Below are 27,731 nucleotides of genomic sequence, written 5' to 3' on the forward strand. Positions count from 1 at the left end.
ATTGACTAGCATTATCATCTAGAGACAATTACAACAAAAACTGCATGTTGCTTGCTCAAGAGTTTAATGGTCAAAGGGAGTGAAAGAAAGGGAAGAATCTGTTATGGAAGAAAGCATCACATTGACTATCATTATCATCTAGAGACAATTACAACAAAAATTGCATGTTTCTTGCTCAAGAGTTTAATGGTCTAAGGGAGTGAATGAAAAGGAAGAATCTGATATGGAAGAAAGCATCACATTGACAAGAGAGCCTCTTCTTCCCGAACAACAACAAACTCCATCTTCTCTAATTAATCATTTGTATATTGGTCACTTCTTAGCAAGATGGGATGCCAGGTTTTTCTTTCACCTCTCACCATTGATTTAATTGTTTTAACTCAAATATTATTGATAGGTCACTAATCACTATTGTTTCCGGCGCTTAATTGATTTCACTTTTACAAGAATGCAAAGAAAAATTTCCTTTGTCTTCTTTATAGTTTTTAAAATCTCCCTGAATAGGAGGAGAATGGGTTTCTGCCGTATTACCAAAACGGATTAATTGAAATGGTTGTTTGTCTTATGAAATGAGAAATTTTTTAGTGGGATGTGATATTTAACTGTATCAATTACCCCTAATTGTACCATCCTGGGAAATATACCACATTAGATAAGATATAATATACATGCATGGAAGGTGTCTGGGAGTTAGTTACTTAATGAATTAGGAACATTCTGTCTTGGCTTGAGAGTTGAGATTTTCAAAATCACTGATTCCAAGGGAATGGGTTGCACTATTTTGTTTGGTTTGGGTTTTACTGGTTTAATTCACTGTGCCTCTGTGTTTTCAGGATGTGGGAGTTCTCTGTTGGTTTATATATGGTCAACATATGGCCAGACTCTTTGTTGTATGCAGCAATATATGGTGCCGTTGAATCTGCCTCCATTGCACTGTTTGGCCCCATAATTGGAAGATGGGTTGATAAGTTGTCTTATGTGAAGGTGTGAGACCAAAGTCTTGCTAATTATTTTATCTGCTTTTATGCAAAGGCTACTAGTGCTTCTGACCTGTAAAGCTTTCTGTCCTTTTGCTAAAAGCTAAACGATAACTTCAGATCTTTTCTATTCTACTTGTCTTCATAGAATTATGGGTCCATTATTGACAGGTCTATCTTTTTTCCCCTTTACTTTTATGTGGGTATGAATGAAGAGGCCCAAAAAACGGAAAGAAATGGGTAAAGAGAGGATTATATAAGTGAAACTGCTTATAAATCTGATGCCATAAAATTTTGATCAAGATGTGAAGTCTTTGCTTAAACCGTTGGTTCATTCTGCTTTTGGACTTCCTCTATCCATCAGATTCTTTGTTTAAGTCCTTAGATTCTACCAGCATATGCATGTGAAATGCCAAAATCATTTCAAGAATTATCTAAAGAATAAGAGATGAACAAAATTCAAAGATAAAAAAGTATATAGCAATATCTGACACAGGTAGCTTTAGTTATTTAAATTTGGTTCTTAATTATTTTATTATGAATATCAAGGTGTCTTTGGTGAAGTAACTCTGTCAGCATACTTTATTGGCAGGTTTTGCGGTTGTGGCTGGTGACACAAAATCTCTCTTTTGTTATTGCTGGGACAGCTGTAATTGTTTTACTTGTCAACTCATCTTTGAAGTTTACAAATTTTTCAGCTTTCATATTACTGTCATGGACCATCAATATCTGTGGTGGAATTGGTGTGCTTTCTACTCTTGCTGGTACAATCTTGATTGAAAGAGAATGGTAAAATTAGTTGTTGTCTTTACTATGTCTCAAATTTGCAACTCAGAAGAATATTATTTATTCCAACTTTTTTCTGGTTTTCAAGTAGTTTAATTGTGCACAGTAAAGGAAAAATGGTATTTCAAAGCATGATTAGCACCTCTATTATGTCACTTCAGAATGTAATGCCTTTGCTTATGTTACATAATCTAATGTCTTAAATTTAACTGAATCATGAGGGATGCTTAATTAACTGGAGAAAAATATTTTTGTCAAGAACATGATGTTATTCTTGTTTCTATTATACAGGTTGTTAGTTATAGCAGAAGGTCAACCCCCAGAATTGCTGACAAAGATGAATTCAGTTATAAGACGCATTGATCTAACTTGCAAGCTTCTTGCTCCTGTTATTACTGGGTTTATAATAAGCTTTGTATCACTAAAAGCATCTGCCATAACATTAGTACTGTGGAATACTGTGTCCGTTTGGGTGGAGTATTGGCTTTTTACATCTGCATATAATGGGATTCCAGCATTAGGCCAAAGTAGCCAGAGGAGGATGGCAAGACTTTCACAAAGTGATCAACATAAAAACAATCCAACTTTGGAGGAAGATAGCTTGCTTTCTGTTATTGGTGGTAGCTCAGAAATGGTGGATAGAAAAAGCAGTAAAAAACTTTGTGAGAAGATTTCAGAAATTCCTTATGTTGCTGCGTGGAAAGTTTATCTAAAGCAAGAAGTTGCCCTTCCTGGACTAGCTCTGGCTTTGCTATTTTTCACTGTACTCAGGTGAAAGCCTACAAAAAAAAGTGTAGCAAGTAAATATTACACGAAAAAAAAAAAAGACTAACCAGAATTAGCCTTTCCCACTAATGCTTAAAATATCCAGTTTATTTATGAAGCAGGTCAGAAACATGTCTTGCATTTTATTTTTTTTGCTGTTTGTCGGGCATGAAGAGTTGTTAGAATCAAGATAAATATATTTTTTCTCTTTTAAAATTCTAATAAGAGTCATTGATAAAACTTCAATTTTTGCCTCAGCTTTGGAACTTTGATGACAGCCAACTTAGAATGGGAAGGCATACCTGCATATGTTATTGGAATAGCAAGAGGAATAAGTGCTGCGATTGGAATTGCTGCAACAGTTGCATATCCTGTGCTACAGTCTCAAATATCAACTATTAGAACAGGACTTTGGTCTGTATGGTCTCAGGTATAAATTTAGTAATGAATGGCTCTAGAATGTTCTGTATAAATGACATGAGTACCAGTCAAATACTCAATTTTCTGTGAACTGAAAAAAAATGTATTATTGATATGACATTAGTATATAGGTTGTTTGATTAAATGGGTTATTTCTAACGATCTGTGTTGTCCTTGTTCATGTATGTTGTGCATTCAATTGCAGTGGACTTGCCTCCTTCCATGTATAGCTGCAATATGGATCCAAAGTGGCTGTCTATCATCATATATTCTTATGGGAAGTGTAGCCATTTCTCGGCTTGGATTGTGGATGTTTGATTTGTCTCTGCTTCAACAAATGCAGGCAAGAAATTACCCTTATTACCTGAAGTTACTTAAATTTTCCTAAATCTTTTTTTAACAAAATGTCTATGATCAATCACTGAAGTTATCTTTCTTAATAATCATCTTGGCCTGACTTTTGTTTCATTAACTTTTTTCGTACAGGATCTTGTTCCTGAATCTGATCGTTTGATTGTTGGGGGTGTTCAGAACTCACTTCAGTCTTTGATGGATTTATTGGCCTATGTAATGGGAATCGTAATATCTGATCCACGGGTGAGTTTTTAAACATCCATGTCCTACCCAAAAGATTTTTTTTTATATATATACTTGCTACCTGAAAATTTCCCTTTAGGTCTGTCATAAAAGACTTTGAGTATCTCGTCAAATTTCAACTTCTGACAGAATTATTCTAATTTCACTAACATCAAATTAGATCTAACAAAAGTACCCCTATTTATTATTCTAATTATTACAGTTGAAAATTTACTCTTTAGACAACAAATTTGTCAGAAGCATCTCCATTATTAGAACACTCCCAAACTTTCTTTTGCACCATATAACTGTTGTTTTTTGTTTAAGGATAGAAGAAAAACAATAGAGCCAGGAAACAGTATAAAGTATTTTGAATTGGAAAAAGCCTAAAGCTTTTATTGAATCTGGCTTCTATTCACTGAAATAACTTAATAGAAATCTGGCTCCATGATTTTAGGAGTTGCTACTGATAGCTGAATAATAAAATATGAAACTAGTTATTCTAACAACTAGAAACAAGTAACATATTCTTATAAATTTAATAATTGACTTATTCAAAATTAAAATTAAAACTGCTTTGATAGCATCTAAGGCACGTTACCAACACTCCTCCTTGCATTGGAGGATGCAAACTCTTAGTTTCTCCCTCAAAAATTTAACCTGCTGATTTAGAATGATTTGGTTTCTCCTGTTGAAATACAATCGCTTCCCTTTGATATAATTGGATGTTCGGACTTTCAACTTTTAACTTCTCAATCAACTCTTTAATGTTTTTTATTTTATCAACAAAGAATGAAATTAAATTAAGAGGGATACAAAAGGGGTATCCCAACCCTTTTATATAAACCAAACCACATTAAGAATCTCCAAGAATAAAGATATGAACAGACACCCCAGAAGCAATAGATAGATTTTTTTTTTTATCAACAAAGAATGAAATTAAGTTAAGAGGGATACAAAAGGGGTATCCCAACCCTTTTACATAAACCAAATCACATTAACAATCTCCAAGAAAAAAGAGATGAACAAACACCTCAGAAGCAATAGATAGATAATGTTTGCTGCATAAGCTAGACATCCTATTCCAGCTAGCACCGTGCTCGTATTGGAATGCTATAAGCACAGCAAACTGCAGCTACAAAACCATCAATACACCCTGCCTCTATTGGTCTGTTATAAGACACATCAAAACAGAATCCTCCATCATGTCCTTAACATTCCTTTTGACTCCCTGGCATACAAGCACATATGAACCCAGAAGCAATAGATAGATAATGTTTGCTGCATAAGCTAGACATCCTATTCCAGCTAGCACCGTGCTCGTATTGGAATGCTATAAGCACTGCAAACTGCAGCTACAAAACCATCAAAATACACCAAAATATTGGTTTTCTCCACCACCTCATTGACATTCCTTCTACCCAGCTTGCAGTGGCACGATTGTAGCACTTGTCACAGAATTAATCACTTCAATGCAACATCTTCCATTCGCTCATTTTTGGACTTTGGCTTCCCCCTGTTTGCTCCTTTTAAGCTCACTTTTATCAGAAACCAACTTCCTACTTGCCAGGGTCCATCTCGCACTTAGATTGGTTGGAGTTTTCAACTTCAACTTACACAGAACCCTGAACCAGCATACACCCTGCCTCTATTGGTCTGTTAAAAGACACATCAAAACAGAATCCTCCATCATGTCCTTAAAATTCCTTTTGACTCCCTTGCATACAAGCACATATGTCCTTTCCATCTTGCACCAGCTGCAGGCCGTGACAAACCCACCAACACCTCCAACCAACTATAAATCCAGTATAGGCCGTAGTCTTAAAACTCTTGGCATCTGAGAGTCCTAATTATAACTTCTAATGCAAAGCATTGGATTAAGAATCCATTCTACGAAAGAATAAGTAAAGGAATGCACCTTGTGCTTCATCCAAAGCCAGGATTTGAGTTGAGCCTTCTGAGACACCTCCTCCGCATCTACTAGCCCTTTTTTGAATACAATCAGGTTCCTTTGGTCCCAGATACACCTAATAACAGATGCCCAAACACCTTTCCATACCAGGTTTTGCTTCTTGCTAGCATTGCTCAGAAAAAAACTCATAAAGTGCAACTTTAAATCATTTTGTTGAATAGAAGAGATACCTATCCATTTGAAGCACAAGGACCATACCCTTTGTGCGTATTTACACTCCAAGAAGATATGTTGACAAGACTCCTCCTTAAGCTGACACATTGCACATAGCGTAGATTCCTTCATCACCCCTCTCCTACTCAAACTCACCCTTGTTGGGATTCTATCCAGCAACACTCTCCAAGCTGTCACGATCACATTTGGGAATGCCTTAGTCTTCCAAAGGAGATTAAACACATCGGATTGGGTTCCGCGAGACTGCTTGGCAAGACACTCATAAGCAAAATTCACAGAAAAAAGGCCTGGTTCTTCCTTCCCCCACACCTGCACATCCACGTCATTCCTTCTCATTAGTGCCCCTGATAGCAGTGTAAAGAGGTCTGCTTCCAGTGATGATTCCCACTCAAATCTGGCACGCCTCCATGTCAGCCTCCATCTCCAATCCGAATTAATCCACACGCCATCTTCACCCACTGTTTGCCCCTGGTTTAAGGATAGGGAGAACAGTCTAGGAAACAAGGATTTGAGATCAGAGCTCCCAACCCACACCTCCTCCCAGAACTTTACTTTGTCTCCACACCCTAGTTTCTAGCTTAGTTCTTCTTGAAACCATTATTTTCCTCCTCCCTCCATGCATGCTTTATAGAGATCTTTCCACCACCAAGATTGGAGTTTGACTAGTGTATGGACGCTTCCAGGCTCCAACCCATACTTTGAGTCCAATAACTCCTTCCACCTTCCCTCCTCTTGAGAGATACAACGCCATCTCCATTTAGCAAGGAGAGCATGGTTAAACTTTCGTATTTCTCTTGAACCCAATCCTCCCTCCTCTTTAGGTTTGCACACATCTTCCCAACTAACCCAACAAATTGGCTTGCTTTCTTTCCCCCAACTCCACAAGAATCTCCTTTGGATAGAGGTAATCCTCTTATAGACTAAGTCAGGGGCTTTGAAAAGGGAGAGATAATATAGAGGTATAGCAGATATGACAGAGTTGATAAGACAAATTCTCCCTGCCATGGATAAAAATCTCCCTTTCCACACATTGAGCTTCGCTTTTAACTTGTTAACGACCGGTTCCCAGAACTGCTTCTTCCTGGGGTTACCTCCCACTTCAAGGCCCAGATATTTAAACGGTACTCCCATTTGTTTGCAGTTCAACGTCTTTGTATAACATGCTACATCACTACTTTGAACATTGATGCCTGCAAGCTTTGACTTATGGAAGTTGATCTTCAACCCTGAGGCTAATTCAAACCCCCTTAAGATGGCCTTCAAGGTTACCACGTTGTTGAAGGAGTCTTCACAAAGAAAAATAGTGTCATCCGCAAACTGGAGGATGCACACCTCAATCTCCTTCCTTCCAAACTTGAGGCCTGTCAGCAAAGTGGTTTTCTAGCACTTCTAACTATCCCAACAAGGCCTTCAGCTACAACTAGGAAAAGGAAGGGTGCAAGTGGGTCTCCTTGCCTTAACCCTCTAGTCTGCTTGAATTCCTCCGTAGGGCTCCCATTGATTAACACAGACACAATGGCGGATTCCAGACATCCTTTAATCCATGCGATCCAGAGGTTGTGAAACCCCATCCTGGATAGCATATCATATAAGAACGCCTATCTAACCGAGTCATATGCTTTTTCGAAGTCCACCTTTAGGCTCAACCCTCTTCTCCCACTTCTCCTTAAATCCTCAACAACTTCATTGGCCATAAGAACACTGTCTAAGATCCCTCTTCCTTTCACAAAGGCTGATTGGCATTCATCTATCAAAGAGGGCAACACCTTCTTCATTCTACTAGCTAAAACCTTCGAAATAATCTTGTACATAGCTCCAACTAATGAGATGGGTCTATATTGCTCAAGCTTGGACGGGTCCCTAACTTTAGGAACCAAAGCTATGAAAGAGGCGTTACAGCCCTTCGGGATACTTCCCGTCTCATGAAACAGGGACAGCGCTGCCACAAAATCTTCTTTTAGCAACTCCCTGTTCTTTTTGATGAAGTTGAAGTTATAACCATTTGGGCCCGGACTTTCTGTACCTTCACACTGCCACACTGCATCCCTAATCTCTTTCTCAGAGAAAGATGCTAGGAGACCCTTGTTATCAGTCGAAGATAGCGACTTGAATTCAACTTCATCCAATCTAACCCTTAAATCTTTCGTTGCTTTGAATCTAGCTTCAAAAAGCTTCTTTGCTTCTGAACAGACAGTGCTTGGTTCCTCACACCAATGGTCCCCCACCTGGACGCCTTTCACTTCGTTTCTGAGCCTTCTCCACCTCAAGGAGGAATGAAAGAACCTAGTACAGGAATCACCATTCTTGAACCAGTTAGCTCTCGCCTTCTGGCAACTGAGAGATTCAATTTTCTTATCATTCTCTTTCAAGCGACTAACCAACTCCAATCTTTTCAATCTATCGTTTTCCACTAAACCCCCCGAGCAATCTTGACAATCTAGAGCCTCCAGATCCTGTAATATCCTCTTGGTAGTGTCAAGGTTGCCAAAAACATCCCTGTTCCAGGACTTCAGATCTGATTTGAGGAGTTTTAGCTTTTCTTTAATCTTTGTCAAGCCATACCCCTGCACCGAGTAGGACCGCCATTTGTCTTGCACCATCCTGCTGAAACCTCTCTCCAGGAACCAAGCATCAATGGTTCTGAAGGGTTTGGGACCCCAGTCTTTCTCTACAGACTTAACCACCATAGCACAGTGGTCTGACACGTCCCTTCTTAATGCATATTGCTTACTCATGGGCCAAAGCTGCAACCACTCTTCATTTACAAACACTTTATCAATTCTACTCTTTGCCATTCCATCAGGTTTAAACCACGTAAACTTCTTACCTACTAGAGGTAACTCTAGTAGAAAGATGGAGTCAATGAAACTATTATAGCCAATTAACTCACTTGTCTACTCTCCCCTACCTCTAACGCCTTTCCTTTCACTTCTGCCTCTTACCGCGTTGAAATCCCCACAAAAGCACCAAGCTGGTTCATGGCGAGCCATTTTTACTTTAGTAAGGTCCTCCCACAAACTCTTTTTACCATTCAGTGTGCATGGAGAGTAGACGTTTACCACCACACACCTAGAGGAAGATTTTATGTAATGGCCAAAGATGATAATAAAGCCTGTTCCCATCAAATGATTTTTGTATTCAAAGGCTTCTTTATTCCACATAGACAACAAGCTTCCATTTCCTTTGTCTCCTTTGTTATGCATCCACCCCACCTTATTATCACCCCATAGAGAAAAGCCTCTTGCATCTGAGAGTTCTTTAGATTTAGCACACAGACAAAATCTGCTCCCTCCCTTCCTATAATATGTCTCATATATCGTGCCTTTGTGCCTCTCCCCAAACCTCTAATGTTTAAGTTTACTATAATCATAAAGGCCCATCCTTCTTACCCTCCTCGACAATTCCCATAAACTCCAAGTCTCTTGTTTCCATACACGAGTATTCCTTGACAACCTCATGTTGATCCCCACGACACCTGATCCCTAGCCGATTACTGATCTCCCAGAATTTTGACGGTTCCACCACCGGGTCAGATACAAACAACCATTGGTTACAGTTGTCAATATCCCCATCAGATAAAGACGCAGAGGACATACCTTGCCTGAACAGAATAGAGCTACCAGCCTGCGAGATTTTTGCATGTAGTCTTGCAGAGCGCCTAGGATGAGAGTTTGGTACTCCCAATTCCATCCGACCTTTCAATTTGGGTCGACGTTGATAGGTTCTTGAGAATTTTCCCACTGACGCTTCACCCTCTATTGGGCTTGGCGAGAGAGCTCCTCCTTCGCACATCATCACTGGCCCTATTGCGTCTTCCACGTCTTCGCTGGGTTTCCCGCAGTTTTTTATCATTGTATGTGTCAAGCACTTCTTCACCATCCCACTCACCATTCCAGTGTTACCAGAGTTGCTTCTCTTCTTCATTTCGTTTCGCTCCTCCTATAAGGACTTCACACTCGACCCTCCTTGCGAACCACCATTACCATCCGAACAGTTACCTTCGTCACTCTTCGATTCATAATCCAACAGCTTTGTCCCTGACTCGGATCCACCAGGTCTCGCTTCCGACTGCCCCTCCACTTCATGGGCCTCCAATTTCTTACTTAGGCCCAAAATCGTGTCATTTACTCTGAAAGTATTCATGTTTTCTAAGTCCACCACAACCCATGCCAGGTCAGCATGGGTACAGGGTATGTAAGAGGTAAAACCGCAGGTTTGATAAAAGGAGTTGACAAGCCCAGGTTCCTCATAAGCCTTCTGCTTCTGCATTTCCTCATCCATGACAGATTTATCACCTTTCCGCTAACACACCCTGTTGCAAGAAGAAGTCTCCTCCTTTAAAACCTTTGACTTATTCTTTTCTTCACCAACCCCTTTCCCTTTTCCGACCTCATTTCCGTTTAATCGGAAATCCTCCCCAGCCTTGTGATTGTGCTCTTCCTTACCACTTTCCACAGAAAAGATATATTCTTCAACATAGGTATCTGATGAGGAGATACTATCAGAAGACTCATAGAGGTGATGGCAACCCTTGCAATGGTCTACTGTGGAGAGTGGAAGCTCCTCTACAATAGAAATACTAAGCAACTAATCGTTAATCTTCGTCTTATTTGCCACCCTTATATAACGTTCAATCCCTAAACGAACTTTCAGATGAGCAAACTGTAAATTTTCCCACAACAGTGTGGCATTGTCGATAGAGATGAGAGTGGTTGCATCACCGACCACTCGTGCAAAGCAATCTTTATTCCATAGGGAGATCGGTAACCCATAGCACCTTACCCACACTTCTTTGTCGCCCGCTACCCTTGACATAGTCCAAGGTTCGATACTTTCATAGAGACTATCAAACCACTCTCTATTCACCTTGATTAGCTCCTCCATGTTTTCTCCTTCTCTAGGTGTTAGGAGTGCTAGCTTATCCCCCAAGGATCTCACTCTAACCATATTCAACCCTCCTCTTACAAATTCTTCTTCCAGCTGTTCGAAACCCAAACCCGCAATGCAATGGCCAACTACACTACTCTTCATCCAAGGCAAGGTTAGGGTCTGTGTTTTAAAGCCTACTTCCTTCCAGTCCCTTCGTTCAAGGCCTCGAACAACGTCCGTAAACGATTTTTTCTCCCTGTTATCCACCCAGACCTTCTTCCCTTTCTTACGTATGTTTTCACTTGTAACCGTTGTCTTCATCTGCTCATACTTGGGCCTTTCCATGTTCAGATGACGAGCATCCATTCTCTCCACCCTGGGTCGTACTTGGTGCCGACGATATTTCGGAACATTCACATTGAGTTTTCTATTCCCTACATAAATTTGATCAAGCTCCCTCTCCAGTTTCCCCACATTCCTTACATCAAAGAACCTCACAAATCTGAATCTTCTACCCCACCTATTCAGTCTGCGCGAGATGAAAACATTTTTCACCCTTCATCTTTGGAATATTTTTAGCATATCCATCTCTCCAAATCCGTTGGGGAAGTTGGAGAAGAAAAATGTTGTGAAGTCATTTGACATCCCAGGGGACTTACGGCCAGGGCCATGGCCTCCGCGTCTCACCATGACGTTTGCTCTGCTTCCCTCCATTCTTTAGGTTTCGCGCTTCATTTTCTTTTTAGATTAACTTTGCGTCTTCTATGGAGTGCGCGGAGGTGGTGCGTCTTCTCCGAACGAGTGCGGCGATGGTGGCGATTGAGCAGAGCGGTCGCGCAGTGGTAGCGATTAGGTCGCAGGGTGGTGGCAATCGAGCAGAGCGGTCGCGCGGTGGTAGCGGTTAGGTCACAGGGTGGTGGCGGTTCGTTGGAGAGATATCACAGTAATGGTAGCGGTTAGGTCACATTCACATAGCAAGCTTACCGCAAGGCGAGTGGAATCAATATCTATTTATCCTTTGTCAAGGAAGCCCCAAATGTTCTCGGGCGTGTCGGTGAGGTACTTCAACCGTCCCGCCGTAGATCCAGACTCAGAATTGGGAATGGAGCTTGACTTGAGACTGGGATTGGGAGAGGGAGGGGATTCGACCATGCGCAGAGGCGATGTTGCTGGAGATGTCGTGCACACAGTAGATATGATGATATCAACTCTTTAATGTATTAGTGAAAACATTCTATATCAGAACTTCTTATCCTTGTTTCTGAGCCTTCAACTCTAAATTCAAGTTAGACACTTCTCATCGTACTCTACCTTTTCAACTTTCTCTAAAGCAGATTTTGCTTCTCTAATGACAAAATCATACTTCCTCTTCCACTCCTCCGACTCCTCTTGAGCAGAGTAAGCTTGTTCCTTTACTACTACCAACCTTGCTTCAGTAACACTACTTCTAGAGTTGGGGGCTGCTATTATAGAACCAGCTTGTTTTCTTCTTCTTCATTTTCTTCTTTCTTGTGCCAAAATTTAGTTATATCTTCTTTTATTGAAAAAACAATTTGCTCCTCCTCTAATGGATTTAAAGCAAAAAATTTCTTCATTTTAACTTGAAAAATATCTTTGCCATAGCATTTTTAATTGTGCAGGATTTTGTTTTCAAACAACACTTTATAACCCATTCAACTAGTTGTGCAACACTCAATAAATGTTTATCCATTATAGGAACATAAAACACATCATAAATGAACTTTGTGACTGAGTAGGTTGAGATTGCTATTTTTCCTTTGCAATGCTTAGTTCCTTGAATAGATCCTTGTTATTTGTCATGTGGTTAGTACAACTACAATTAATAAGTCAATTATGACATGATCCATCTTGGAGAACCATGTGGCAGAAAACAAATAATCCTCCTCCTCTTGATCAACAACCTTAGCCTCTTCACATACGGTTGTTTATTGTTGGCAACCTTTGACCCTTCAACATGTGGTTTATCATTGTTTCTATAAATAATAGCTTTGTGCCTCCGACAATGTGGGTAACTTTTCTTTTCACCTTTACCTTTGTTGTAATTATTTGCTCTGCTCTCACTGCTACCTGAAAGATTCTTCTTGTAGTTTTTCTTTTTCCATGTTCTAGCTTGTTGGTTCTTAGCCAGTAGAGCACCTTCCATAGTATGACCCTGTCTCATAAGCCTTTGTTTCTCTTAGGTCTACAAGGCATGTAATTCTTCTACAGAGTGATTTTGGTTAGATCCTTTGTATTCTCCAAAGTGGTTATGGGTGCCTCATATCTTTTTAGCATTGTTTCAAGAATTTTTTGATAATTCTTGAATCATAAAAGTTGGTCTCAAGTAATCTTACCTTGTTAGCAATACCTTGTTTGAGTACTCTTTAATTATTTCAAATCTTTTATCCTTTGGAGATCAAATTCCCTCTTCCATGTTCAGCACTTACATGTCTCGAATATTCTCCCTTTAAATAGTCCCATATTTCTTTTGGTGTTCTTAAAGTCGTGATCTTAGTGAATATGGTTGTTGAAACACCAACAAAGAGACATGATTGTCCATTGCTTTCCAAGTTTTTTTCTCATGGTTTTTATTTGGGCCATGGGTGGGATTAAGTACTTCATAATACTTTTAAAAAAATTCCAAAAGATCCAAAGCCTCTAAATAAACCTCCATTTTACAACCTAGTGATCATAGTTTGCTCTATTAAATTGTTAGAAATTTGATTCAACCTTACAAAACAGGTTCAGTAAGATGAGGTTTTCCCTCACTTAAATACTATAAATTGGTTTTATCTCTAACCAATGTGGGGTTTCCAACACATCCCCTCATACTAAGGACATCATGTGTTCATGCCGAGCACATCGAGCATAGGAATCGAGGGGGTCTGATAGCGGATGATAGGATATGCCCAAATCTTGACTAGAATAGACTCTGAATGTTTGCCATCTTAGTAAGTGTGTTTAGGACTAACTTAACTCACAAAAACAACCTAATAAGTTGAGGTTTGTGTTGGAACAATTGACTCTACAAGGAGGGGTTGCATAAAGCCTTAGACATTTTTTTCGCAGTAAATTAAACTAGACTATCTAGGATCACACAAAGCAAACAACACAACAAAGATTTATACTGATTCACCCAAACCCATGGACAACGTTAAGTTCTCCCTTAAGCAAACAACTTAAGTGGTTCCCACTTGAATGATTACAACGAGTACACCAATCACTTATGGTTTAACTTTCTTAATCTCCCCTTGAGATTAAGAACTCTCAAAAGCAATAAACACTCTAAAAGAGAGTAAAAATTAAGCTCAAAGGATAAACTTTACAAAGTGAAGAATTACAAGGCTATAACTCACACCCACAAAGAACACATAGTTTTCAATAAGCTTGATAAAATTTGTGTAGGTACAATTGGATCCAGAAGGGGAGGGGGTTGTTGAATGGTGCTTGAACTCAATTCACTTATTTTTAACACAATAAAATACAAACTAAAATAAGCAAGATGTTCCATAATTAGGAGATAATTAATTTGTAATTAAGTACAAATTTCATTATATATTTATTAGGACAAATGTGATATCTTTCAGTGATTTGATTTGATCTGTATAGCTTTAGTTACCTATTATTTTTTTTTCTTTTAATTAGGTTGTAAATAGTCTATAAATTTAGATGTAATCACATTTGTAAACACATCTCAAAAATACATTTCATCTATTTCTTCAACTTGGTATCAGAGCTCCCGATCTGTGAGACTCTGCTTTTGGAATTTTTTTTCTAGGCTTCATTGTTGCAATTATTTTTCTCGGCAGCTTTCATTTTTGCAAAGGTTTTGTTTTTTCTCTGTTGACCACCACTTTGTATCATTGACCTCCACTCCCACCGCTGGTAGCCGAGCACCATTGTTGACCGCCAACCACCACTGTCGCTCACCGTTGTCGTCAACCTCCACTGACCACCACCGCTAGAAAAATTTTCCAACGAATGTTTTTTTTGAATAGGACCACCACCAGATTTTTGTCGATCTGCAATCCAGTCGATTTTGTCTCATCATCGTCAACTCTTACTGATGTCGGATAAAAAGACAACCCCTCCTAGCTCCAATGATCTGCAGGTGTTGCAAAGTAACTATCATCTTGATGGAAGCAATTACCTGCAATGGGCCCAATTGGTTCATGTTATCCTCAAGGGAAGGATGATATTGAATCACCTAGAAGGGAACCTTCCAGCAAATAACAATCCTAAATATGAAGATTGGAACGATGAAGACTCTCTATCATGACCTGGTTATGGCCTTCTATGAAACCAGAGATCAGTCGAAATTGTATGTTCCTCTCCAATGCTAAGGAGATTTGGGAAAACCTTTGTCAAACGTACTCTATGAAAAAGGATATTGCAACATGTTACGAGATAGAAAACAAGATCTTCAATACAGGCGAAGGGATCCTTTCAATTACAAACTAATATGGTATGTTGAATGGCTTATGGATCGAATTAGATCAATATTATAATTTGAAAATGAAATGCACAAATGACTCTATCACACTAGCACAGTTCCTTAAAAGGGTATGAATATTTAAATTTCGTTTGGACTAAACTTTGAATTTGATCCAATTCGGATTCAAATTTTGGGTATGGAAAAACTTCCTTCTTTCTTAGAAATTTTTCACATTGTACGAGGGGAAGAAACTTAGAGGTTAACAATGTTGGATAGGGGCAATTCTGTTGATAGTTCAACTTTGTCTACTAGCAATGGTCCTATAAGAGGTCCATTCCCTTCATTTGGAAAGCCTCCCACAAAGGCTAATCTTGATGATCGCTGGTGCAGCTATCGTAAGAAGAAGGATCATACTAAGGAAAGGTGCTTCAAACTTCATGGAAATGACAAGTTCTTTGAACGTACCAGAGGATTCAAAGGTACCATACAAAGGCATGCAAATCAAGCCTAGTATGAATCTGAAAGTGCATCAGCCCTACCTTTCCCTCAAGTAGTAGAGGAGGTCCCAACTCTTAGTAAAGAAGAGTTAGAACGTTTACGAGCTCTCATGAATTCTCTTAGTAAGACTTCTAGCTCTTGTTCTTTAACCATAAGTAGTAAAAGTTCTAGCTTGTTGATGTCAGTTGATTTTAGGATTGTTCATTTAGGTCACACTTTAGATTTATGATTGAGATTTTTAAGGAAATTAAGAGTGAAAACCTAAGGAAAATCCCTACTGGACATTAACTTAACCAAGTGGTTAAGTAGATGTGAATGTTCATTTCACAAAGACAAAAGGAAAACACAATTATAAGGTGAAGATGATGACAAGATATAGTGCGAAATTAATCAATGAAAATAATAACAAAAGGAAATGACCGAATACATATAAGGAAGCAAAACAATAACATATTTATGAATTGAATGGAATGACAATGGAAGGAAAAGATGAAGGAAAAAGGAAGCTTATGAGAAATGGAGTTTGAGATGATGAACACGCCACTTAGATGATGAAATGACTCCAAGATAAGTGTTGGAAGCTGCCACTTGAAAGCTCTCAAATTCTCACAAGATAAGACTAAAAGACTAAGAGGACAAGCCTCACTAGCATCTCACACAAAATGTGCAGAGTAACTTTTCTCTATTTCATTCAACTTGTAAAATACACTAGGTAAGCCTTCTATTTATAGGTAAAGGAGCCTTTGAGAACAAGCTAAAGGGGTAGGATGGAAAAAGGGAAAAAATGGGCAGCCTTAGGGTTTGACTAAGTCAATCCCGCATCCTAGGCTTGTCTTTCTGGAAACAAGGTCAAAATGCTTCCAAAAGGGCTAGGAACAAGCTAAATGGCTAACCACACCCCATATTATGCTAAAGGTACCTTATTCTAGCCTATATTTTCTATTTGGACCCCAAAAGTGAGCCAATTATTTACAACATATTTGTATCTTATAAGAAGACCAAAAGGAAGAATAGTTGGTGGTGTGATGGTTTATGCTCAGCTCCTTTGGTGAGGTTCATGTGATCCTTGGTGGGTTTATGAATTGGTCGCTAAGATGATAGTTCACCATGTGCTTTGTCTTTTGCTTCCTTGGTCATCTTCGTAGCTATTTGGGTTGTATCATGCCCCCCAAGTTCAAGAGAATTCGACCTCGAATTCAGAACTCCTACAGATAACATAGTTAGTTTGTTCACATTGGACATTAACTTAACCAAGTGGTTAAGTAGATGTGAAGGTTCATTTTACAAAGGCAAAAGGAAAAGACAATTATAAGGTAAAATTGATGCTAAAAGGTGCGGAATTAAAGAACAAGGAAAAGAAACCAAAATAGATTTCCCAATGGAAACAAGGAAAACCAAACAAGAACATGATACAAAGAGTACAAATGGAATGACAATGGAAGAAAAGATGAAGGAAGGACAAAACTTATGTGATGGATTTGAGAAGTGGAACACGCCACTTGGAGTGTGATTGGCCTCCAAGATAAGTGAAGATAGTCGCCACTTGAGAGCTCTCAATACTCACAAGATAAGACTTTAATGTTAAGAGGAATTCAAACCTCATTAACACCTCACACAATTTGTGGAAAGTAACTCTTCTTCTATTAATTTCAACTTGTAAAATACACTAGGTAGGCCTCCTATTTATAGGTGAAGGAGCATTGGAGAACAAGCTAAAGGGGTAGGATGGGAAAAGGGAAAAAATGGGCAGCCTTAGGGTTTGACTAAGTCAAACCCGCATCCTAGGCTTGTCCTTCTAAAACCTAGGTCAAAATATCTCCCAAGGAACAAGTTAAAATGCTACCCACACCCCCTATTATGCTAAAGGTACCTTATTCTAGCCTATATTTGCTATTTGGACCCCTAAAGTGAGCCCAAATTATTTACAAACATATTCTATTTTTTAAGAAAACCAAAAGGAAGAACATCTGATATTTTGGTTTATAGCTTCTTCTTCTTTTGTTGATTCTTTCTCGAGGCTTGGTGGGGCATGACTTTGTATCTTGAGATGACTGACCCTTTTGGGAAGTGTTTGTTGTGTCCTTAGTCATCTGTCGGTTTGTCTCAAAGATCAAGTGCAGAGGCAAAATTCAGAGTCATGGCTCAAGGGGTTTCTGAACTATTATGGATGAAGATCATACTCGATGACCTCAAAATAAAATATGAAGCTCCTATGGATTTGGCATGTGATAATAAGTCTACTATCAGTATTGTACACAATCTATTTCAACATGATTGAACAAAACATGTAAAGATAGATCTACATTTCATTATGGAGAAATTGGATAATGGTCTTATAGCCATAAAGTACATCCTTTCAAGACTCCAATTGGCATATATGTTTACTAAGGCAATTCCCATAAAACAGTTCAAAGATCTTACTTGCAAGCTGGAATGATAGATATACATTCACCAACTTTATAGATATACATTCTGTAATTAAGTGTAGATTCCAATCTCTATTTATTAGGACAAATTTGATATCTTTTAGTGATTTGATTTGATTTGTATAGCTTTAATTACCTATTATTTCTTTCCTTAATTAGGTTGTAAATAGTCTATAAATTTAGATTGTAATCACATTTGTAAACACATCAGAAATACATTCCATGTATTTCTTTAAAGAGATAAAGAGAAATGTGCATAGAGTTTTATACTGGTTCATCCAATCACAAGGCTATGTTCAGTCATCTTAAACCCTAAACCCTAAATAAACCATTTAAGACTACATCACTTCAGGTAACAAGTATTCTACACCTCACCAGGAAACAAGTATTTTAAACCTTTAAGACTAATACCTCTCAACAACTGAGAAAACACTCTGGATCAGAGAGTAGCTCACTCCCCAAAATATGAATGCATTAAAAAGCAAATAAGAAATATTCTCTCAGAAAGACTATACACACTCAAAATGTAAATTGGCTTTGTAAGCTTTTTCTCGTGTAATTGTTGTGTGGTCTTCTTCACCTTCAAGGTCTTTATATAAGTTTCAGATTGTGACCATTGAGGCTTTGATTCTTCTTTTTGTTCACATATTCGTTGGATGCTGGATATATAAACTCTTGCTTTGATTGACTTTTATGCGTCTTGGACTTTAATTGTAGTTTGAATTGTTTCTTCTTTAGTCTTTAATGTGAACATTGATACTTCACTATTGTGATCTTGAGTATTTGATGTTATATCCCTCATCATTGTGTATTGTTCATCATCTTCTTCATATCAAACGCGAATATATCAACTTCTGCTTTTATTATATTTTGTGTGTCCTTGAGCATGTGAAATAATTTGAATTGTTTCCTTTAATATGTGTGATTGTTTCTTCAATCATATCTTTATCACGTTGTATCTTCAAAGTGTACTGAACGCTTGATATGGAAACTTTGACCTTATAAATATTTGCACGTCTTTGTACTTGAGATTTCTTTCCATACTTGTATATGTGAGAACGTTGATAGAGTATATATGGCAATGCTTGGATTTTGTTCTTCACTTCATCATCACGTACTTCTTCGTTGGATAATTTCCTTAAACAACTGAATAAGAACGCTGTATTGAATCTTCAGTGTATCAGACGTTGAATTTGGAATGTTCTGTTACAAGCTTTGAATGCTTCTTTGCCTTGTGATAAATCTTTAAATTGGATTTTTTTTGCACGTGCTTTCTCTAGGCAATGATTGGTTGTCGCTGCTTGATTACATTAATCTTGCTTGTCAACTTCGTGGTTTCTCAAGGTAAAACATTAAGTATGTAAAGTCTAGATTTGACTTATGTGCGTTTTTTATGATCCTAAAATACATTTAGAAACATTTTGTGAGACTCATCAATCAATATAATTTCTATATCAAAGCATGTTTACTATTGAAAACAATAACTTAGATTATTTCTGAATTATTACATCTTTCCATTCTCATATACACATTCAGAAATATTATAAACACTTTCTAATCTCAAATTTAGTTTAAGAGCAATAATATATTCAAGTTCATACTCAAATTAAATATTTTCAAGTGTAAGTCCAATTCCTCTTGAATATATTACATAAAATGTTTCGAAACACCTTTAAAGTATTATCATATATACTTTATGTTTTTCTAAAATTTTCTCATACAGATTTTGATTCAATCAATAATAGTACAATTGTATTCAAAATCAATTTGTCTTTTCTAAATCATTAAAGCACAGTATATTCAATGAAAGCAATTGTGTCATATGTTAATACTGAAAACATATTGTATTTTATGTTTCAATTATTCGTTTTGATTAAAAACTGTTGCATAATCAGGAGAATTATGTTATAATTAAGTGCAGATTCCATTTTATATTTATTAGGACAAATTTGTTGGTGATTTAATTTGATTTGATTTGTACAGCTTTAAACACTCATTATTTCTGGCTTTCATTGCCTATTATTTCTTTCTTTAATTAGGTTGTAAAACAGTCTATAAATAGAGACTGTAATCACATTTGTAAGATATCTCAGAAATATATTTCATCTATTTCTTTCCACTTGGTATCAGAGCTCCTGATCTAGGAGACTCTGCTTCCGCAATTTATTTATTTTTAGCCTTCATTGCTTAATCATTTTCCTTGACAGCCTTCATTGCTGTAATCATTTTCCTTGATAGCCTTCATTGCTGCAATTTTTTTTTTTTTTGGACAGCCTTCATTGCTGCAACTTTCTATTTTCCTTATCCTTTCTCCATTGACCACCACCACCACCTTGCACCATTGACCGTTACTGCCACCGCCATTGACCACCGCCGACCACCACTGTCGTCGCTCGCCGGAAACTGCACCGCTCGCCAGAACTGCCACTGCTCGCCGGAAACTGCCGCCGGCCGCCGGAAACCGCCACCGGAAAATTTTTCCGGCGGATTTTTTTTTTTTTTTTTTGTGAACAGGATCAAATTTTGCCAATCTGAAAAACTCAATTGGTTTTGAACTCTCATGGACTCCCGTAGTAAGCCATCTAGCTATTGTTCCTTCACTATGAGTGGTAAGAGTTCTAGTTTTTTATCCTTTAATGCTTCTAGTACTGAAAATATCTGGATTATAGACTCTGGTGCTACTGATCATATGACACCTCATTCCTCTTCTTTTTCATCCTACACTACTTTATCCGGTAAGCCATATATTACTGTTGCTAATGGTTCCACTACCCCCATTAATGGTTGTGGTAACATTCACCTTCAACCTTCATTTCCTTTAAAAAATGTGCTTCATGTTCCCAAACTATCCAATAACCTCTTGTCTATTCAAAAGATTACCCAAGATTTAAATTGTGCAGTGGTATTTTTCCCTTCCCATTGTGTTTTTCAGGATCTTGCCACGGGGAAGACTATTGGAATTGCTAAAGAGTAGGGCGGGTTATATTATTTACAGCATGAAGAAAGTAAAAAGGGTGCTAGACTACAGGCACACACCTCTAATCTTCAGCAAGGTCGTGATTCTTGGTCATCCTCTCAGATATGGCTTCAACACAGACGTCTTGGTCATCCTCCATTTAGTACCCTAAAGTCCTTATTTCCTGTTTTATTTACAAAAGTGTCTGCTGAGTCATTTCATTGTGATGTTTGTCAGTTTGCTAAACACCATCCGACAACTTTTCCTCCCAATGGTAATAAAAGTTCTAAACCTTTTGATCTTATTCATTCAGATGTATGGGGCCCTTCACCTATTCCTAATATCTCGGGTGCAAATGGTTTGTTTCATTTATTGATGATTGTACTCGGGTTACTTGGATATTCCTCATGAAAGATAAGTCTGAAGTTTTTCACTTGTTTGTAAAGTTTTACAGAATGATTCAAATACAATTTGAAAGTCCAATTAAGAGATTGCGTTCTGATAATGGAAGAGAATATGTGAACCAAAACCTTTCCAAGTTCCTTGAGGAAAATGGAGTTGTTCATGAATTAACCTGTGTGGACACTCCTTAACAAAATGGGGTTGCTGAAAGGAAAAATCGTCATCTCCTTGAGGTTACTCGAGCTTTACTTTTCCAAACATCTGTTCCTAGATCTTACTGGGGGGAAGCAGTCCTGACTGCCACTTATTTGATTAATAGATTACCCTCTCGGGTTCTAGAGGGTGTTACTCCTATTCAGGTTATAACCACATTCTATCCTTCTATTCCCATGTTGAATAGTCTTCAGAATCGTGTCTTTGGTTGTCCTGCTTTTGTCCATGCTCATAGTCCTTATTGGGGTAAGTTAGATCCTTGTGCCATCAAATGTGTCTTCATCAGTTATGCCCCCAACAAAAAGGGGTACAAATGTTATCATCCTCAAAGTCGTAAAGTTTATATTTCCAAAGATGTCACCTTCCATGAAACAGAGTCTTTCTTTCCTAGTTCTCAGCTTCAGGGGGAGAGTATTCAAGAAGCTGAGGACCTTGAGTTGCCACCTTTTCCTTTGTTGCAGGATTTCGTTCTTAGGGAGGATGACAAAGACCCTGCACCAACATCATTACCAGAGAAGAATAATGAAGACAAATATTTTGGAAAACAATATCAGCGAAGGCAACAAGAACCCGTCCTGGTCGAACAACAACTTCAATTGTTTAAACCGGAGGTAAGAACTCATACCAGTGAGACTCTTGAGGACACCTTAAATACTGCTTTTGAACCTAACCTAAATGATTTACCTATTGCCTTGAGAAAAGAAGAAAGATCTTGTGCACCAGAGTTTTCTTTCAGCTATTGATTCTATCAAAATCCCTACATCGGTACAAGAAGCCTTAAAAGATGAGAACTGGATTCGAGCCATGAATGAAGAAATGAGCGCGTTAGAAAGGAATGAGACTTGGGAGATTGTAGAGAGACCAAAAGATAAGAAAGCAGTGGGTTGTAGGTGGATATACACAGTTAAGTATAAGTCTGATGGCACACTAGATCGGTATAAAGTAAGGTTGGTTGCAAAAGGGTACACTCAAACCTATGGGATCGATTATGAGGAGACTTTTGCTCCAGTGGCAAAAATGAATACCGTCAGGATTATTCTCTCCCTGGCAGCACACTTTGGTTGGGCAATGCATCAATTTGATGTTAAAAATGCCTTCTTGCATGGAAGCTTGGAGGAAGAAGTATACATGGAGATTCCACCTGGTTATGGTATTGTTAATGAAGGGAATAAGGCGTGCATACTTAAGAAGGCCCTATATGGTCTTAAAAAATCACCTCGTGCTTGGTTTGGAAGGTTTACTCAAGCTATGGTATCTTTGGGGTACCGACAAAGCCAAGGTGACCATACTCTGTTTATAAAACATTCTCAGAATGGTAAACTCACTCTACTTTTGGTCTATGTAGATGATATGATTATTACAGGTGATGATGAGATTGAAAAACAAAATTTGAGGGAGAGACTAGCTGCTCAATTTGAAATGAAGGATCTTGGGAAGCTGAAGTACTTCCTTGGGATAGAGGTTGCTTACTCGAGACAGGGCATCTTTATTTCTCAAAGGAAATACATCCTTGATCTTCTCAAAGAGATTGGTAAGTTGGGTTGTAAGCCCACTGGAGTGCCAATAGAGCAAAATCATAGGATTGAGAATGATGAGGAAAACCCAAAAGTGGAGAAGACACAATATCAAAGACTTGTGGGAAAACTCATTTATCTTTCACACACTAGGCCAGATATAGCCTATGCAGTTAGTGTGGTTAGTCAATTTATGCATGATCTAAGAGAAAGACATTTGCAGGCAGTAGATAAAATTATTCAGTACTTAAAAGCCTCTCCAAGAAAATGATTGTTATTCAAAAAGGGGGAAAACTTATCCATGAAAGTATATACTGATGCTGACTATGCAGGATCGATTGTTGATAGGAGATCCACCACAGGCTACTGCATGTTCTTGGGTGGAAATCTGGTGACATGGAGGAGCAAGAAGCAAAATGTAGTTGCAAGATCAAGTGCAGAGGCAGAATTTAGAGCCATGGCTCAAGGGGTGTGTGAACTCTTATGGATGAAGATCATACTTGATGACCTAAAAGTAAAATATGAAGCTCCTATGGGTTTGGCATGTGATAATAAGTCCGCTATCAGTATTGCACACAATCCGATTCAACATGATCGAACAAAGCATGTAGAGATAGACCGCCACTTTATTAAAGAGAAGTTGGATGATGGTCTTATAGCCACTGAGTACATCCCTTCAAGACTCCAATTGGCAGATATGTTTACTAAGGGACTTCCCACAAAACAATTCGAAGATCTTACTTGCAAGTTGGGAATGATAGATATACATTCACCAACTTGAGGGGGAGTGTTGCATAATCAGGAGAATTATGTTATAATAAAGTGCAGATTCCATTTTATATTTATTAGGACAAATTTGTTAGTAATTTGATTTTATTTGATTTGTACAGCTTTAAACACTCATTATTTCTGGCTTTCATTGCCTATTATTTCTTTCTTTAATTAGGTTGCAAAACAGTCTCAAAAACATTTTCAAAGAATTCATAATATCAAAACGAGTATTGAAAACATATAAGAATCATTTGAACAGTATATAGAATGAGAATTCTTAGTTTGGAAACTTCCTTGTTCATTTGTGCATCATCATCTGCCATGTGTTTGACTTGATCATCATCTGATGTGTTGTTGATTCTCTCATCGTTTGTCAAGTGTTATGCTTGATAACATAGTCTAGTGAGTTCTTCTATAGACATCGTCTACCATCTTTATGAGACCTTTTAATATAGCTCTTGCATGGTATGACCGTCGTTTGTCACTTCCATCTAATGTTAAGTTTATACTTGTTATCATCTGCGTGCATTGTATGGTTTAACGCTTGTATTTTATTACATTGTCTAGCGTCTATGTTCTTTTTTCATCTTCATAACATATCTTATAGTATTTTGTTATCATCAAAACTTTTAGACTCTCAATCTGATGGGTAATAGATTGTCTGGTATCTTTACAACTTGTCTATTGCACTTGTGTGTTCTTCATCTTCTTGATCCCTTTATGTAGATTATTAAAGATGACTGTTGAAGTTATCTACATGTTAATCTTTGATTCTGCTAACTTCAATGTGTATCTTCAACATTATTAGCTTGGATGCTTGATTCAGAAAGTCTTGATTTGATTCTTTCATGCGCTCTTGCCTTTGTTCTGCTTAAGGAAACAAATCAAACAAATTCGTATATATGATAGTTAATTGTGATTAAAATCAAATTGCATACACTTGTTTGTTTCCTTATAAAACTAACTTTTAGACCATTGATCATAAAATCACCTTTAATTATAGATTTTATAGTAGTTGGAAATCATTTCAAACTCTTAATATTTATCTAGAGATAATTTGATTGTTACGACTTTTATTATGACTTAATCCATATTGACATTCCATGTGGTCTATTAGACCGTCGATCGTGATACTTGTTATAGATACAAGATGGTCTACCATATCCATCAGCCGCAACAAAACATATGTTATAATGTTTAGATAAAGTAAATATATTTAAACACATGTAGTGTTTTTTATCATCAAAACTTCATAGATGGTCTATTGACATAAGATTGTCTAGGGTCTCAATAGTTTGGCCTCACTTATATATTATAGTTTGGCATTATCTTTAGTCGATGGATCACGATTAGGCTAAATTCTTAATGATTCTGATACCATATTAAGATAGTGAAATTTAAGTCTAACTCATCTTCACTAAAGTAAGATGAGCTTTGCCCCACTTATATGGTTTAAATTGGTCTTATCTCGAGTTGATGTGAGATCTCCAACAATTTTCAAATGGTCCCTCAAGAAGAGAAACAATTTGATACCAATTATTGGTTTTTGTATAAGGATAAAAGAAAAACAATTAATTGGAGAAACAATATAAAATAGGATTAAATATGTTTTTCGTCCCTGTACTTTCATGAAAAATTGGTTTTCGTTCCTAGTCCAAACTTTAAACCTCGTTCCTAGTCCAAACTTTAAACCTCCTAGGTACTTGTAGTAAGGAAGCCAGTTTTTTTTACGTGATAAACAAATTTTCAATGTGGACTAGGATGTTAAGTTATTTCATGTTGACTCATCGCTGACATGGATGTTATAATATTATAATACAATCCACGTTTGAAATTTGTTTGTTACGTAAAAACAACATTAGTAATGACTTATTCCAATAGTTTCCTTACTACAAGTATCAAGAGGTCTAAAATTTAGACTAGGGACAAAAATATATTCTTGGTACATGGACGGAAAACGTATGTAACCCTATAAAATATTTTTAATTACAAGTATAAAACTTTTATTGAATGAAAATAACTGTTGAGACTCTAAATGATCTCTTGACCAATTAGACAATCTATGACCCATTAAACACTCTGATAACCATAAAATCATACATGAAGTATATGTTTTGATGATAACTAAAACTAATTGAATTTTTTACTTGTATCTTGAGTGTTCTAAACAATATTTCTACAACTACAATATTCAGTAAACTCTTTAAGTGTCTATAGTACGTGTTCATGATAGACGATCTGATAAGACTTGTTCATTGCATAAGAGAATAAAATTCAAGCCGATCATTTTATTTGTGATTTTGATTATTTAATAATGTTGCGTAGCTACAGTATGTAGTAGACCCTGTGAGCATCTACAACTTTTGTTCATGACAAACCGTCTGATAGATTGTTCGTGATAGACAGTTTAATTGCATAATAGAATTTAGATTGAATGTCTTATTTGTGATTTAAATATCATCTAATCTAACAATGATTAATAGAAATTGCACAACATCTAAGGCATATTTCCGACAATAACGATGCAATAGAATCTAGTTCATTTTCTGGATGGATAAACCACAACTCAACACACATGATCTCTTATTTACTAATGTCCCTTTTCAACATTTTATGCTGTGTGAAATATTGTCTTCTAATTGGTCTGCTGCACTGATAAAATGCATGCTTAGCTATGACAAGGCTAAAACAAGCCAAGTTCATTCACATCAATGCCTTTGGTTGAAAATTCATGCCACAAAGTAGCATATTTTCCAAACAAACTTGATTTCCCACAACATCACAATAATATAACTTTGGCTATAATTTATTTCTTTTTAGTAAACTCCGTAGTGTAAACTTAATGAAAAAAATTCATTTATTAAAAGATGGCTATTGTAGCCAACCTCGAATTTCATTTGAAGATTTGATCTGTTACCATACTCAATAGCATCATCTGGTGCTGTAGCCTACTTCAACTAGTCGGATAGAGCTTTTCTTCTTATCATTTTCATCGTCAAAACATGGGTATTACTTTGAATCTAATGCTTATCAAAATCTCAAATATGTTGATCATGCTTCTTTCTATCTGTTTGACTTTTCAGGAATTTTGGAAGTTGACTTTGTTATCCTTTCTAGCAGTCACATTAGCTGCACTCCTCTACTGCATCCATGTGTACCATGTGCGGAAGCACATCTTTCACTTTGATCGTCTAAAGTTAAGGTTTGGAAGGGCATCTTAGGCTACAAAGGTTTTGAGATTGGGATAAAGTTCTGTGCCGTTTTGAAGAAATATATACAATTGTGATCTCTAATGAGTGGAATTGTTCACATAAATGAAGGTTTTAAGCCTAAAGAACAACTTCTCTTCTTGTAAATAATGTCTGTATCATATTTGCACCTCATAGATAATAAGATTATTATCATTGTCATCATCTAAAATACTTCAGTTGATTCACCTTTTCAAGCAAATCTCATGCCAAATGCAACGTAAGTGATGCAATACAGATTGTTTGATATTGTGATCACGTTCAGAAGAATGAGTCTTGTAAGAGTCAAACACTGTACAATTCAGCTCATAAGGAAGCATTTACAAAACTTGAAAGGAAATTTCTTCATTCACGTAGTTTCTTTCTGCACCTCCTTAAATATTTTAATTTTAAAATTACCCTTTGGCATAAGATGCAGGATTTTTATTTTTATTTTCATTTTAGAATTTGGAATACATTTTTTTTTTAATTCAAGAATTCGGAAATTATTTTCAAATCCAAAAAATATATTTCAGTCTCTTGAATTCATAATACAATTTTGTATTCCAAATTTTAGAATTTTAAATGTATTTTGAAATTTGAAAAATATCTTTCAAACTTTACAATAATACAATTTTAGAGTTTGAAATTTTAGAATTAAAAATGAAAAAAAAAAATGACAAATACGTTTTCTACGTACGGAGGTGCAAGAAGCTGGAGAGTGGTCCTTTTCCATTGTGGCTGTTGGAT

The 27,731-nt window shown here is 37.1% G+C and overlaps 1 protein-coding gene across 3 annotated transcripts; it reads left to right on the plus strand.

The window, feature by feature from the left end:
- Nucleotides 1-27,354, plus strand: LOC137818510 (solute carrier family 40 member 2-like). 3 transcript variants are annotated; one of them, XM_068621977.1, is made up of 9 exons: nt 1-339; nt 834-984; nt 1,570-1,766; nt 2,055-2,534; nt 2,787-2,958; nt 3,154-3,291; nt 3,435-3,545; nt 19,179-19,242; nt 26,838-27,354. In XM_068621977.1, the coding sequence occupies exons 1-9, from the start codon at nt 224-226 to the stop codon at nt 26,939-26,941; spliced, it is 1,533 nt and encodes a 510-aa protein (XP_068478078.1). In that variant the 5' UTR covers nt 1-223; the 3' UTR covers nt 26,942-27,354. The 3 variants fall into 3 exon arrangements, with proteins under 3 accessions (XP_068478078.1, XP_068478080.1, XP_068478081.1); XM_068621979.1 differs by lacking the exon at nt 19,179-19,242 and having other exon boundaries at nt 58-339; XM_068621980.1 differs by lacking the exons at nt 1-339; nt 834-984; nt 19,179-19,242 and adding an exon at nt 1,153-1,473 and having other exon boundaries at nt 1,570-1,741.
- Nucleotides 27,355-27,731: the final 377 nt, after the last annotated feature.

Source organism: Phaseolus vulgaris, chromosome 10 (assembly GCF_000499845.2).
Source record: "Phaseolus vulgaris cultivar G19833 chromosome 10, P. vulgaris v2.0, whole genome shotgun sequence".
NCBI classification, from domain to species: domain Eukaryota; kingdom Viridiplantae; phylum Streptophyta; class Magnoliopsida; order Fabales; family Fabaceae; genus Phaseolus; species Phaseolus vulgaris.